Genomic DNA, 14,866 nt, shown 5'->3' with positions numbered 1-14,866 from the left:
AAATAGCCCTTTTTTGCGGTTCTCGGACGGAGGTCGAAGGGGAAGCGCAAGGTCGTCCGTGACTTCTGGCTCAATGAGTGCTGCGCGACACGCCGTAGATCAGCGTCACCCAGAGGTCAGCGTGGTCGAGGTTTCTGTTCAGATGGAATTAGCTGACCTCAGATCTGCATCACTTTTGCCTCTTATTTCAGAGAAAGAACTTGCCCACTGAAATTAGACACAGCCACCCCCCCCCCTCCCCTCCTCCCCCGACCCAGGACAGCCTCGCTGTCATAAATCCCCCACGACTACTTGCACCAATTAATCTTCCCCGTCGCCCGTCTTCGAGTCCGGTGCTCATTAAACGACAAAAGGCGCGTCATGCTGCCGCTGCCAACTGTGAACCCGCACGCTCGCCTTCATCCTCCGCCATCAATCTCACGCTCAGTCAATTCGTCTGGTGACACGCGTAACAAGAAAAGAGGGCGAACACAGAATTAGAGCCAACAATGGAGGATAAGGATGCTGCAATGAGTGATCGTGCGTGTGTGTGCGCAGCGCGAGCAGAAAATAAGGGTTGCTACGTACACCCCGGCGGACAATTGAAAGTCACAGTGCCATGAAAGATAACTTTTGTCCTTGTTTCCAAGTCATTAAATGTAGCAGTCGACCAAAAACAAAATGACAGAAATATCACCAGCTTCAACAGAGTTTTCCCTAAATGATAACACTTTGGACAGCAGCGAACCCGCTACAGCTCCACTGTCAGCTCTGGTTTCACCATTCGTGGTGATTATTATTTATATTATGGCAGACAGTACATGTTTAAATCAATATTGTAATGATAATAGTGCAAAATGATGTGAAAATGCATCGTTTTTAGTGGGACATACACAAAATATTGTACAGAAATTCATGTTCCCCAGAGGATTAATCCGACTGGCTCGGACTTTTACTTCCATAGTTTTGGGTGAAATGTCTGGATGGACTGCTGTGAAATGAAGTAAAGACAACTGCACTAAGAATGCATTTTAATGACTTTTCTAAATAACTTTTTATAGCTCTACGACCCATTTATGACGAGATGCCTGCAAAAGCCAACCGCATTACCACGAGTCCAAGTCGTAGCTCGTTCTTTCTGCATTAACAAGCAAATGTTTGCACGCGAACACAAGATGTTGAATATTATTCCTGCTAAACATGTCAGCGGCATTTCTTTCCCTCAAAGCTGGCAGGGAAGCTTGCGTAGAAATATGAACCCTAAAATATTTGATTATCCCTCCCACCTTGTGTCTCTGTAATCTATCAACAGCACCGGATCAAATTTAAATCATCTGTCAGCACCTCAGGCTTCATCACGCCGTCAGACACGGGAAACTAAACGCCACAAATTGGTACTTTTATTTGTCTTCATACATTAATTCATCCAAAAAGATTTGTGCTTCTGAAAAGTGAACACACACACACACACACACACACACACACACACACACACACACACACACACACACACACACACACACACGAGGGGCTCGGTGTTACGTTTTGTCTGACATTAGTGGTCGGGATCGTCACCGCGGCGGTGCAGCGATGTGATGGAGCGGACCAGGACGCCGTGTTTCCCCTCTCACGACAATATGACGAAGCAGACGTCAACGCGAAGGCCTCGTTCCGTTCGAGCGCCGTGTCGCTTCCTCTCGTGTGTTCTGCGTCGTGTTCTGCTTCGTGTTCTGTGTCGTGTTCTGCTTCGTGTTCTGCGTCGTCGTGTTGCAGCGCTGCGGGCGACGCCGCTTCACACCCGGGATGATGTCTGATGTGGAAACGCCGCTTCGCGTCGTGGGTATGATATTCGGCGAGGAAACCAAACGTTACATCGCGTTCGTCCTTAAATCTTTAAAATAGTCTGCGGGTGGAGGCCTGTTGTCTTTCATCAACCCCCCCACCCCCTCCCAATCCCCCCCTGTGTCTACAGTAATACTCTCCGGCATCCGGCACGCACACATGCATGCTTTGACTGGAAGAGGTGTCCTAGGCCTTTCATCCTCTAAACACAGACATAAATCCGTGGGTTTGGACCCGGGCCCCGGCTGTGGCCTTGTTGTCAGCAGGGTCTCTGGGTATTAGCCCATTAATCTTCATGGAGAAGAGGTGGAAAGGACGGCTGACAAATTTATATCGGGGATTGATTTACTTACAGTTCAACCCGCTGGAGGTGTAATTTGAATCTGCTGTTTACATATTATTCATAAGGATTTCTTGGATGTTTTGGATACCAGTTTCTATATTTATTCAGTAGACAGACCGGACTGGTGGATATTCAGTGAGGAGAAATGATTTGTTCCCTCTTATCCTGCCTGACCCAACTGACCCAAATAAAAACGGTTTTATTTGTTTTATGCAGCGGGAGCTACATATATATATATATATATATATATATATATATATATATATATATATATAAATATTTTATTTTTTGATGACCTCCACTGTTAAGAGCTTCCAGTTTCTCTTTTTAGTGTCGTGACTTTTCAGAATAGTTTCTTTCCTTTGTGTATTCGTCCAGGTTTGTCTTCATTTTTTCAGTTTCCAGTTTCTTTCCATTCCCTTTTTCCGTTTACAGACAAATATTAATTATGTTAGTAGATTTCACTCTAAAAAGCTATAAACCATCTTCGTAAAGATAAGAAGTCAGTTTTTCAGAAATACAAATGATTTCAAGCAAATTATCTTCGGACGCTTTAAATCAAATCAACTTGTGGCCTCAACTTCCTGAGGAAGTTTCTTTGGGCCCAAAGACGTAAAGCTATCGACTAGTTACACTTAAAGAAACAAACAAAGTATTTCTAGTGTGAGGAAGTTGGTCAGACGCCGTATGAGTTCTTGTTTAGGGGTTATGGGGGGATTAGAAGGGATTCCAGTTGGCCTATCAGTATTTGGGGTGGAGGGGTTAAACTCCCGGCTCTTACGTCACCATCCCAAATCGTCCCTGTGGCACCCAAGTTCAGGGCTCCAGGTTTCAGGGGGGGAGAACGGGGGGTATTTAAAGCCCACAAGAAGAGAAAGGGGGGGGGGGGGTTCCTAAATATCAGCAACACCTGTTGTGTGTTGTAACTTCTCTCCCTCCACGATGGCCGTGTCACTTTATCATCTGTTAAAAGTCGGTGGAGGACTTTTGGGGAAATTGTTGTTTACAGGAGACCCAACGCAGGAGGGTGATGTCATACGACAAGTCGGGCGGACAAGAGAAATATGTCGTTGCCACATCATAGTCGGTTTTACCAAAGAAATCAGCAAGTTTTGTCGTTTTAAGTTCTGGATGTTAAACCTCAACACTTTTTTTTTAGTGTCAATCAAAATGTGCCAATATCTAAAGTTATTTATTGAGCCAATAGTTTCTGATGTATATTTATAAAATGGCATTCACAACTGTTTCTGGTTTAGGTCAATATCAACATATATATATATTTTTTAATATATATAAATGAGAAAAGCATTTTACAGAAATATCTTTGTAATTCCTGAAATACCGTGTAGAAAACATGCTGTAGGTAGTGGCACTGAAAGTGATTTTAAAAGATTTTCATAGATAGTACAACCGAACTCATATTTTTTTGATCTCTTTCTGTCTCAGTCTCTGAATTATATATCAACGTGTTATACCCATAGACTAAATATTAAAGTGGACGTAGCTTCCAGGTCTGAAAAATGAGGCAGATGCAGAAGTGCCTTTATCTGCAATACCACCAAGGGCCACTAGGAGTTGGTTAAAAAAAAAAAACTCTGGCTCCATAGACTCCCATTGAACATTGCTAATAAAATACAAAGTCAATAAAAAAATTTCTACTCGTCATATTGGTGTCGTTGACAAAATTCACTCCTTTTTAGTTTTCTGGCGAAATCTCATCATTAATTAGATATTAGGCCTCAAAAATCGGCATTTTTGGGACGGTGTCTGTTTGATTGACAGGTCTGTGGTGCTGTTGGTAGGCGGGGCATAGTTTTCCCCCTGGTTCCCAATCAGATCGATTGAGAAACCGCTCCGAACCGGCAAGATGGCAGCAGCCCAAATCCGAACTCGAGGCCTCATAACTCACTTCATAGAAAACAGACCAGTTTGTGCGCATTAGCATCAAATTCAGCATCACACTGTTTTCAAATGTTAACACCTACTCCAGGGAGGATTTGACTTTGACAAACATCCGCCTTCGTGACAAGCAGAGGCTGTAATCCTCTTAAAACACAGCAAACATTCCTGTTTTTACTTTTTAGAAGTGCTGTGTGTTTTTTCTTTTATTGACACTTGCGCCGAGATGACAGCATCGATGGGAGTGTTGTTTGTCCACTCAGAGCTGATATGGCTCAAGGATGGCAGTTGGAGTCTGTCACAAGTGTTGTGGTGGAGGACTTACATAAGTGCTGTCACAGTGTTCACCGCGCAGCTTCCTGTGCACAAATCCAGAAAAACCTTCATCACATCAGCAGTTCTTCAAAGTCTTTTACCGTTAATATAACGCAGTTATCAGCATTAGCTGTATGTTTGAATATTGTCGACTTCCCCTTTTTGTAGAAGCCTCAGATGGATTGATGTTTTTTTGTGTGTTTTTTTTGGTTAATGTGTTTGATATGTTTGAGTTTTCACTGATGTGAGGAGTGCAGTTTAAGAGTAGAGCTCAGCGGTGAAGCAGTTTCCCTCCATCAGCTCTGGCAGGAGAAAATGATGCTCTTTTCCTCCACTTGGGTTTTACTGCGTGCTGACTGCATGTAGAAGTGGACGTAGCTTCTGGGTCTGAAGAGTGAGTGCCACGAAGTACAATACCACCGAAGGCCACTAGGGGTTGGCTCCAAAAAGCCTCCATAGACTCCAATTCAACTCCTCTCATGAAATATAAAGTAAATATATTTTTTCCACAAGTTATTATGTTGTTTTATAGCGGTCCATCATTGATTAGATATTAGGCCTCAGAAAGCAGTGTTTTTAGGGGTGTGTCTTTTTGATTGACAGGTCTGTAGTACAATCAGGTTTCTGCTGTCGGCGGGCGGGGTTGTAATGTCGTCGGGTTTCCAGTCAGATGGAGTTAGATCCTCCTCCCCAGCTCGAGGCTTCATAACGGCAGTACGCAAGCCAGTTGATGACATCGCTGCTGGTTGCTGCTTGATATCGGAGATAGTCAGAGTTATGTTTTTGTCGTTCAGTTATTGCTTTGAGTGTCACTAAGTGCTAAATAAGACTAAAGGAGAAAAATAGTAAATATATATAAACATATATACGTATAACGGTGCAAATGCTCTGGTTCAAATAGTTTAATTTAGGAGGAAAATGTCTCATTTTGGACTGAAATAAATCCAGTAACTGAGATGAGCAGTGGAGTGTGTGTTTTTAATAACCACTGACCCTGTGGTGTGTTGTCATGGGAGTCGCTGGTTTTTTATTGCGTGTGCGTGGTGTGGAGGAGAAGGAAGGGGAGGGGGGGCATCTTCTCATCTCTCTGTAAACACTTATTACTATCAGACAGGTGGACTGAACTGCTGGTGGTCCAAAACCAATGGGACTGTAATTACGTGTGCGTCTGTAGGTTTGTGAGGTTTGTGTGTGTTGAAGTATGTTTACAGCGTCATAAACATTCATTATGCTCACTGCAGGGTTTCTTTTCACGTCATTATCATTTTTAGAGGTTACTTGTCTGCAGTTGGGTGCACATCTTTGTGTGAATTTGTACTCTGTCCAGGTTTGTGTGTGTGTGTGTGTGTGTGTGTGTGTGCGTGTGTGTCCTTGTGCGTCGTAACAACCTTTTAAAACATAAGAACAGTGTTTTTATGTGCGGCTATTATTGTGTTCTCTGTGAGATCATGTGAGTGGGCTGCGATCGGGTTATGTAGCATTCCTGGACACGTGTGTGTGCGTGTGTGCGCGTGTGTGTGCGTGTGTGTGTGTGTGTGTGTGTGTGTGTGTGCGTGCGTGTGTGTGTGTGTGTGTGAGAAAGGCTGCTGAACAGGTGTGTGACAAAGGTAGCTGTAGTGGACTCCTGTGAATGGAGTCCACAATGTCAACCTTGCAGGCGGACTATTTTTACACAGGCAGTGGAACTTAAATACTTCTGTTATGGCACATGTAGTTTATAACGTGGATGTTGACCTAAATTCTTTTAGATATTCACTTAGATCTTTATTTATGCGTGAAGTGATTAATGTTATGCTGCTCTAGCTCTGTAAATTGCATTTTTCTCCTCCTTTCTCAAACACTGCAGATAGATATAAATCATGTTATCTATATTAAAATAACACGCGTTAAGTTTGTTGTGGCAAATGGACTTAATTGACAAAAAGGGACAATAAAAGTGTCCTGTCTTAATCAATTATAGCCACACCAAATGATACGTATGGACAAGACTTCATAAAATAGATTACAATAGATTTCTTTACTTTTCTACCCCATCTGCATCCAATTACCTCCACCTCCTTTTATTAAAGCTCTGATTATTGTTTTTAACAACCGTTTCCTGCATTACAAACCTCATATATTTACACTATTCAGTAGCTTTTTGTCAGCAGATTAAAAAAAAAAAAAAATGCAACCAAATCTTGAAGCATTTGGTCATAAAAGTACACAGAGATTAATGATAGTTGTGTTCCCTGTAAGACACATCAGCAGTCACATTTTCATTCCAGTGGAACACTTCACAAACATATTTTCCTAATTAGATCAACAGCGTCTGATTGAAAGTGCTAATTAGTGAAATCCGCCATTGAAGACTCCAGTGATTAAATCCACGCTAGAGACCGGATGGAGACAGCGAGGCAGCATTGCGTAGAAGTTCGCTGTGAATTAAAACTGTTCTGCAGGTTTATGTGATTATTATTATTATGATTATGAACAGAAGTGTAAATTCTGCTGTTTTATTTCTTTGTCAGAGGACAGTCTGAGGCTAAGAAATGGAGCTCTGGAAGTGTGAAGAACACCTTGACATATCTGGAGTAACAGCCACTGGGGTCGTCATCAAGTCAGACACAGCTGACAGTGAACAACAGTGTGTGTGTGTGTGTGTGTGTGTGTGTGTGTGTGTGTGTGTGTGTGTGTGTGTGTGTGTGTGTGTGTGTGTGTGTGTGTGTGTGTGTGTGTGTGTGATGAAGATGGTCAGCTGTGAAAATCCATTTTGTGCTCACCAAGCGTGTTGTATGTCAGAGGTAAACACAAATATACTCCCAGTTCATAGCTTCCATGTTTGGTCCCGTTGCCTTTTTAATGAAAGATTTATTTAAACTTTAACCTCAACACAGCTCATAAAAAGATCTTATTCAGAAATGTAATAGAAAAATCCTCTGGTAATGTTTATTTTTCTGGTCCAAATCATCTTTTGTTTCAAGTATTTTTTATGTTATTGATCATTCTCAAACTTTTTATGTTGTGTTTCGGTTCAGGAAGAATTTCTGCACCTAGAAAAAATAAGATTTTAACAAAAAAACTGAATTATTATTATTATTTTTTTTATAAAAGGACCAATAAATCCTGTATATTTTAGACATGCCATATTGTTCCTAGAATTACCAAAATCCATTTCATTGATGAATTCATAGACACAATCATCAGTTTCGTGGAAACACATTTGATATTCTCCCAAAAAAAAAAAAGCATTATTTCACATTATTTGGTCAGAATAGGACATTTTAAAATTGTCTTCCTCTTGTTTTTACACAGACTTTGTGTTGGCGATCACATCAGGAGGAAAATGTGAAACACAGTTCAGAAAATGTAGTCTGCTCTCGGCTTCCCCTCTGAGGCCGTCGGCGGCAACTCCAGGCGGCGCTGCGGTTGCGTCAGCTGTTTGATGGACAGCCAAGCTAGCGGACATTATTAAGAGCTCCGAGCCGATTCAGATGGGAGAACTGTGTGTGTGTGTGTGTGTGTGTGTGTGTGTGTGTGTGTGTGTGTGTGTGTGTGTGTGTGTGTGTGTGTGTGTGTGTGTGTGTGTGTAGGAACATGTGTATGTGCGTGTCAGCTGTATTGAGGGTCAGCAGCCATGATTCCCCTTGTGGGGGGGCAGGAGGGGGGGTAGTTATGACAGGCATTCAGCTGGGCTACCGTGACCTCATTTTACAAGAAGGACCGGTGGGGGGGGGGGCTTCACGACGGTGGACCCTGTAGACCACCTCAGGCATTACAGTAAACCGAGAGGATGAGATAATAAAGCATTGCAGATGCAGAGGAGCAGAATTAATAGCGTCAGTGTCTCAGGTATGGCACTTAATCGTTTTATTTTTTTATGATCCCGGGCTGCTCTGATAAGCGTTTTGGATTTAATGAATGTTGGATTATGTTTGCATCTCCAGCTTTGATCGACGAAGCAAATCCGTGATTTTAATTACAGCCCCTTTAGTTCCTCACAGCTCGCTTTGATGTAGGCGAGGTGTCACCCCTTCTCATCTTTCCCGCTATTTGTCAAGTTATTATTTTACATCTCGTCATGTTCTTAAATCCGTTCCTTCCTCCCCATCATCCTCTCTTCCTCTTCCTCCTCCTCCTCCTCCTCCTCTCTCAGTCTTGGACTCTTACAGTTCGCCTCAGGAATCCTGCCTTCTCAGCTGTCCAGTGGTGTCCCATGGCAACCCGATTTAGCCTCCTCCTCCACCCTCCCTCCACTTTTCAGCCTTTTCTCCTCCTCTTCTACCTAATTTAGCCCCCCCCCCCCACACACACACACACTTTCCCCCCACCTCCCCCTCCTGCTCTCGGCCTCCTCCTTCCTCCTTCGTGCATCCCCTCTCCGGTTTGGCCTGGTGGCCCGCGTGTGCTGGATTAGGAGTCTGTCTAAATTTGGTCATGCGTGGCAAACGAGAAGAGCACCTGCTGGGACCCTGGCCGGTCGGACAGGCGGCCTCTTCGCCCCTCCAGGGCCTTACATCGAATTACACCGGGGCCGGGGCATTCCTCTCACTCCTCTCACTCCTCTCACTCCTCCGCCGGGCTGCTTCTTTGTCTACCAGTGTTTTTCTCTCTTTGACTTTCAGAATAGGAAATTTGAAGTGTCCGATAATGTTTGAGAGGACGGGACGATGTGTCCAAATGTCGTGGAAAGTTGAGCAAACTTTTTACAAAGAAAATGCAAGTCAGCAGTTTTTAGATTCCACTAAAGTCAAAGTGCTCATACGTCCAGAAGTCCAAAGAATACGATGCATGGTGTTCCTGTTACAGTAATATGTAACAAAAGAACTGTTCAAATGCTATAGCTGGTTGAAGTGTGGTTAAGTTACTAGTTTATATATATTAAAGACGTATTTTATAGACACAAATTCATATATTCATGTCTTTATAAATCTTCATCTGCAAAATAACGACAGCTGTCAAATGTCTAAAATGTTGAAGGAGAGATGAAGTATAAAATAGCACAAAATGGAAATGCCTACGCAAAATACATATACACGTAAATTGGCCTTACTTGTAGTGCTTTCTCTGCTCTTTGAATGTTGTGATGAAGAGGAGGAGACAGGATTACATCATCAAAGGAGCTCAACACAGTGTGCTCTATCTTTCTTTGTGGATTCCTACCTAATTGTTATATTCCAAATTTTCTTTTATTTCATAACTTTCTAACAAATTTCCTCTCAGCTAAATATTAGAAAAAAAAATAATGATCTATGCCAGTTACGTTTTAACCAACGACACGTCCTCCTCTGGCAAATGAGGGAAAAATCCGTCTCCGATTCTTGTTTAGCCTGTTGATTATTTTAATGTATACAACATGAGAAGGTGATGAATATTTTCAGTGGCGCAATCACAGAAGACGGAGAAAGCAGAAAATCGGCAGGACTGGGAAAACGACAACGGGGAAAATGTGCAACAATTTCACTTCAATCTGTAATCACCTGAATATATTTGGTCTCAATCAGCTGTGTAATCAATCATTTCAGCTCCAGGGTGCAGACAGAGATGAGCGCCGGGTCTCCTCCTTCACTCAATCTTTTATTTTCTTCTTTCACTCGGTCTCTGGTGTCGTTTCTCTTCTTCCTCTCTGTCACCAGTTTCTTTTCCTTCTCCGTCTCTCTCTCTCTCTCTCTCTCTCTCTCTCTCTCTCCTGCGTCCACCTCTGTAGATGCAGATGTTTAAACACACACACACTTACGGACATGTACATTTTGATTTCTGGAGTATTTAATGCACTCTGCCGTAATGGAAAATTTATGCTCTCACCTAGTGAGCACAAAAACCTGTTTCATTGCTAATTTATACATCTCACTCTCTCTCTTTCTCTCTCTCTCTCTCTCTCTCTCTCTCTCTCTCTCTCTCTCTCTCTCTCTCTCTCTCTCTCCACCCACACTGTCATCTGTAGTTAGTTATTCAGCTCATGTACTTATTCTGCTTCAACACCCACACATCCTCCAAACCCTGGCAAAGCTATGACTCTACAGTAGAAGCCCTGACACACACACACACACACACACACACACACACACACACACACACACACACACACACACACACACACACACACACACACACACACCAGTTTGGACACGCAGGATTTTGTCAGTCAAAAAGGATGGATATTTAAACTATGTGGTTGTTTTTTTTATACGCAGACTATCTGCTCTTTTGTCTCCTGATTGCCGAGGGTGTCTCGTCTCGTGATGAAGTGTCGCCTCGGTCTGCCTCCCCACTTTGCGGTCAAAAACACCCCCTAGTCCGGCCCTCGTTCTCGGCCCGTCGACCCTGTCGAATTTCTAAATAGTGACGGGATTATTTTCAGATGAACCGCTCGAAAACTAACAAGAAGGAGTGACTACAGATAACAACACCAAAATAACTTGTGGGAGAAATGTATAGTCTCCGGAGCCCGAGGCTTTTTGAAGCCAGCCTCTGGTGTCCCTCGGTGGTATTGCAGCTTGAGGCACTCATTTTCAGACCTGGAAGCTACAAACACTTTTATGTAGTCTATGGTTTAAAGTCTGTGTAAAATAACCCCTTAACCTTTATAAAAAAATTTTTAAAAAAATCAACAACATCTGCTTGACCTGACTGTCGACTGAACTGTGATCCGACTGATGATTTGACTCATCGACTTTCAGGAGGCCGCCCCAGAAACACGCACATCCTAGTTCCACATTTGAAGCCAAACACCATGAAAGCCTCTCAAAATGCCATTTGGTGATTGATTGAACGGTCTGATGGAACCAATTGAATTGTCCTCTCCGCGCACCACCGAGGCCATTAAGCAGTTTTCCAGACAGACCAAAAGGAAGCACTCAGCGGCTGAGAGCCATTTAAATCACCGGCTGCCTTCTTTCTGCCCATTACGCACAGCGCCGCCGCCTAATGAACTGTTTGGCTTCCAAAATGAGGCTTTTGAAAGACGTAGCGCCGACTCGACACGACGCTGAACTAAGACCAAAGAATGGGAATTCATGGCCGCTGCCTTCAAGCTCGGACTCGATCTCCAACGTCCAGCTGCTTGAGAAATGTCTGTTAACAGTAATACCAGTGACTGCGAGGTCACAGCGAGGTCACAGCAAGGTCACAGATCGCAGAGGACAGTTCAGGCCTCGCTAAGCCCTTCTGACCCTGTGTGTGTGTGTGTGTGTGTGTGTGTGTGTGTGTGTGTGTGTGTGTGTGTGTGTGTGTGTGTGTGTGTGTGGACAGGTTAAGATGTAACCCCCCCCTCTCTCTTTTTCTCTGTGTTTGTCCCTCAGACCTTCACAGCTTGGTGTAACTCCCACTTGAGGAAGGCCGGGACACAGATCGAGAACATTGAAGAGGATTTCAGAAATGGCCTCAAACTCATGCTGCTGCTGGAGGTCATATCAGGTGGATCTCATTACACACGAGCACACGCACACATTTACTGTTGGCAAACTGAGTCATGACGGATGATATAAGGATGTACGGGTCTTGAAGACGGGGGGAAAAAAAACAGTTTTTTGATATTTTTCTTTATAGAAGTGATAAATGCTCATCATTTCATAGTCCTAAACAATCCTCATGGATTTAATTTGTTGTCTGATATGTATCACGATGTCTTCATTTAGTCTAATGCCTTTTTTTTTTCCAGAGTTCAGTTCAGCTTTTAAATCCGTATTCGTTAGTTTAACCACAATTCCTCTGAGTTATAATGTTTTAATCAGTTGCATAATTTCAGAAGACACGAGGTGATCATGGTAACCAACAGCAGTGATCACACAGGTGATTAAAAGGTCCATTTTAATCCAGTGATCTGGAAAAAACAAAACTTTTTGGATGTAAAAATGCGAATAAAAATGACTACACAGATTATATATTTCCAGATACGAACTGCAACGTTAACATGACTCAAGTTATTGTATATAAAATCTGTTAAACTGTGGATCTACTGAAGGCCAAACCCCGATAAAAATCGAAACGTAACCAAAGATTATTTTCCTTGTTAATTAATCTGATGATTGTTTTTTTTTATGATTTATTGACCATTTCAAACCTTAAAAAAAAAAAAAAATCTGCAGATCCTCATATTTATGCCGCTTGAGAGAGAATGTTTGACATTTTTTCTCTGCGACTGACTGAAACAGTAGTTTTAAACTGACTAGATGAATAACGCGGTGAGTCTGTTCCTCGTCTTTCAGGCGAGAGGCTGCCCAAACCCGACAAAGGCAAGATGCGTTTCCACAAGATCGCCAACGTGAACAAAGCTCTGGACTTCATCTGCAGCAAGGGCGTCAAGCTGGTGTCTATTGGTGCAGAGGGTGAGAGTCCCGCCTCCGCCAGCAGCTCACGTGATCTGCCTCCTTCTGCTACCTGTCGTTCCCCTTTTCATTAATATGCCAAGGTCACATACTCTAGTCGTCGCATCTCTGTGGCCCAATTTTAAAGCACCAGATGGCTGAAATTCAGCATCAGGAGAATTCGGAGGAGTCGGCCGCGACAGGAAAGTAAAGTACACAACAGCCAGCTGGAAATGGACACAATGAAGAAGCTGCAACGCACACGCAGTTTCTATTTACACGTAGTTGGTTTAAGCTTCTCTCGATTGATGAAGTATCATAAAGTACTTTGTCTGTCGTCGTCTTGGACTTGACAGTTTGAATATCTCTGAATATATCCCGTGGCTTTTAAGGTGACATGAAAAAACTGAGGTGGCATTTATAGTATATTATCAAACATTTATTAAAGCAGTATAGTATCAAGTAGTAGCTGCACACCACAGTTAGAACAGAGATGCAGCAGTTCACACTGTTGAAAAGTTCTCGTAAAAGAAACCACAAAAAGAAACTGGTGTGAAAATTATTTTTAAACGTACTTTGACAGACACATTTTTCCTGTCGGCCTCTGACTCGAGCTGCCCGCTGAAAAGTCTTCAGTTAAAACAGCTATGAAACCGCGCTGAGAAACGCAGTCGTTCACTTCAAAAGCAGTTAGTGGATTTCTGGGATTTTCTTCACTTGAACTGCCTTCAGGCCGCGTGAAATTCAATTTGTGTCAAAAGCAAAAGCTTCAAATGACTCAAGCTTGTTGGGAGTCTTTATGTTTGCTTCATTGATTATTAATGTGTGTGTGTGTGTGTGTGTGTGTGTTTTTGCAGAAATTGTTGACGGTAACGTGAAGATGACCCTTGGTATGATCTGGACCATCATCCTGCGCTTCGCCATCCAGGACATCTCTGTGGAAGGTGTGTGTGTGTGTGTGTGTGTGTGTGTGTGTGTGTGTGTGTGTGTGTGTGTGTGTGTGTGTGTGTGTGTGTGTGTGTGTGTTTTTACATAAACACTATAACAACTATATTTAACATTTAAAACAATTTAAATGAACATGTTCTTTGTTTTGTTTTTTATTAAAGGAGTAGTCCAGCTCATAACGTCTCATAAAATTTGAATTTTGTACAATCGTGAATCTGTACGTCTTCCAAAATTTCACATCATTGAATCTTGAATCTTAAATATGAAAATTAGTCTTGATGAGCAATTTTAACACTTTTAACTATGACGTGAGGTGTTATTTATTTATTTTTATTTTTTTGACAAACACTGTTGAAGCAGACTGAGTGTTATCACCATGTCGGTCATGTGAGCTCAACATACCGACCCGGCTTGGAATCTGTTTAGTCAATCACCATGGAAAACACTCAGCTTCACTCTGATGCAAACATCCAGAGCTCCATATCTCAGTCACACGTGCGAGGAGAAACAAATGTTGCATCTTCTCACAGTTTACTGCAGAATATTTAATGCACCGTCTGATTTATTGCATTTTTAAAAAAAAATTTTTTTTTGGTCTGCTGCTTCAAATCCAACAAACCTTCCTCAACTTCTTTTTATTTATTTTATTTGCACCTCGTCATTTCGTTCAACCTTCATGCTGTCAGCAGGTCTACTCGCGATAAATTGTTGTTTAAAAAGACAGAGACCTTGTTCGCCGTGTCCTTCCACACGCCTCTGACCCTCTTACCTTCTTTAACTCTCCTTTTATTGCTCCCGCAATTCAATATTTTGCTTCCTCCGCCGCCGACCTCGCTCTGACCTCTCCCCTCCACTAGTGCAGGAAATTATCCCCGCTGCTCCCTCTCATAATCTCCTTGTCCTCAGCGGCGGTCAGAGTCTCTGCACCTATTGCTTATTTCACAATACTGTTTGAATAAAATGTCTGTCTACAATGTTCACCCTCTCCCTCCTTCCACTTTCCCAGAGACCTCTGCTAAGGAGGGTCTGCTGCTGTGGTGCCAGAGGAAGACTGCCCCCTACAGGAACGTCAATGTGCAGAACTTCCACATCAGGTGGGTCTGCAACGCCGAACTGTGGCATCAACCAGGAACTGCAGTCTTTCAGCTTCTATTCCTGCTGTTTCATGTTTATTTCTACTTTTCTTTCATGTTTTAGTGTCCTCATGTGGCTCTCTTGACGCTTTTCTGTTTTTGCTTTTCTTTGTTCCTTTTCA

At 42.7% G+C, this 14,866-nt stretch overlaps 1 protein-coding gene across 1 annotated transcript in view; it reads left to right on the top strand.

Moving 5' to 3' along the window:
• Positions 1-14,866, top strand: part of actn3b (actinin alpha 3b) — a 31,835-nt gene that overhangs the window by 6,279 nt on the left and 10,690 nt on the right. Inside the window, exons 2-5 of the mRNA XM_069722258.1 lie at positions 11,659-11,773; positions 12,565-12,684; positions 13,521-13,607; positions 14,618-14,705. Of these exons, the coding sequence (XP_069578359.1) occupies positions 11,659-11,773; positions 12,565-12,684; positions 13,521-13,607; positions 14,618-14,705 (410 nt within the window). The remainder of the gene's footprint in view (positions 1-11,658; positions 11,774-12,564; positions 12,685-13,520; positions 13,608-14,617; positions 14,706-14,866) is intronic.

The sequence above is a fragment of the Brachyistius frenatus genome, unplaced genomic scaffold (assembly GCF_029030835.1).
Source record: "Brachyistius frenatus isolate BFR_SWC_R1_liver_20210118 unplaced genomic scaffold, ASM2903083v1 Contig_284, whole genome shotgun sequence".
Lineage (NCBI taxonomy): Eukaryota > Metazoa > Chordata > Actinopteri > Embiotocidae > Brachyistius > Brachyistius frenatus.
This window is presented reverse-complemented; position numbering and strand designations above follow the sequence as displayed.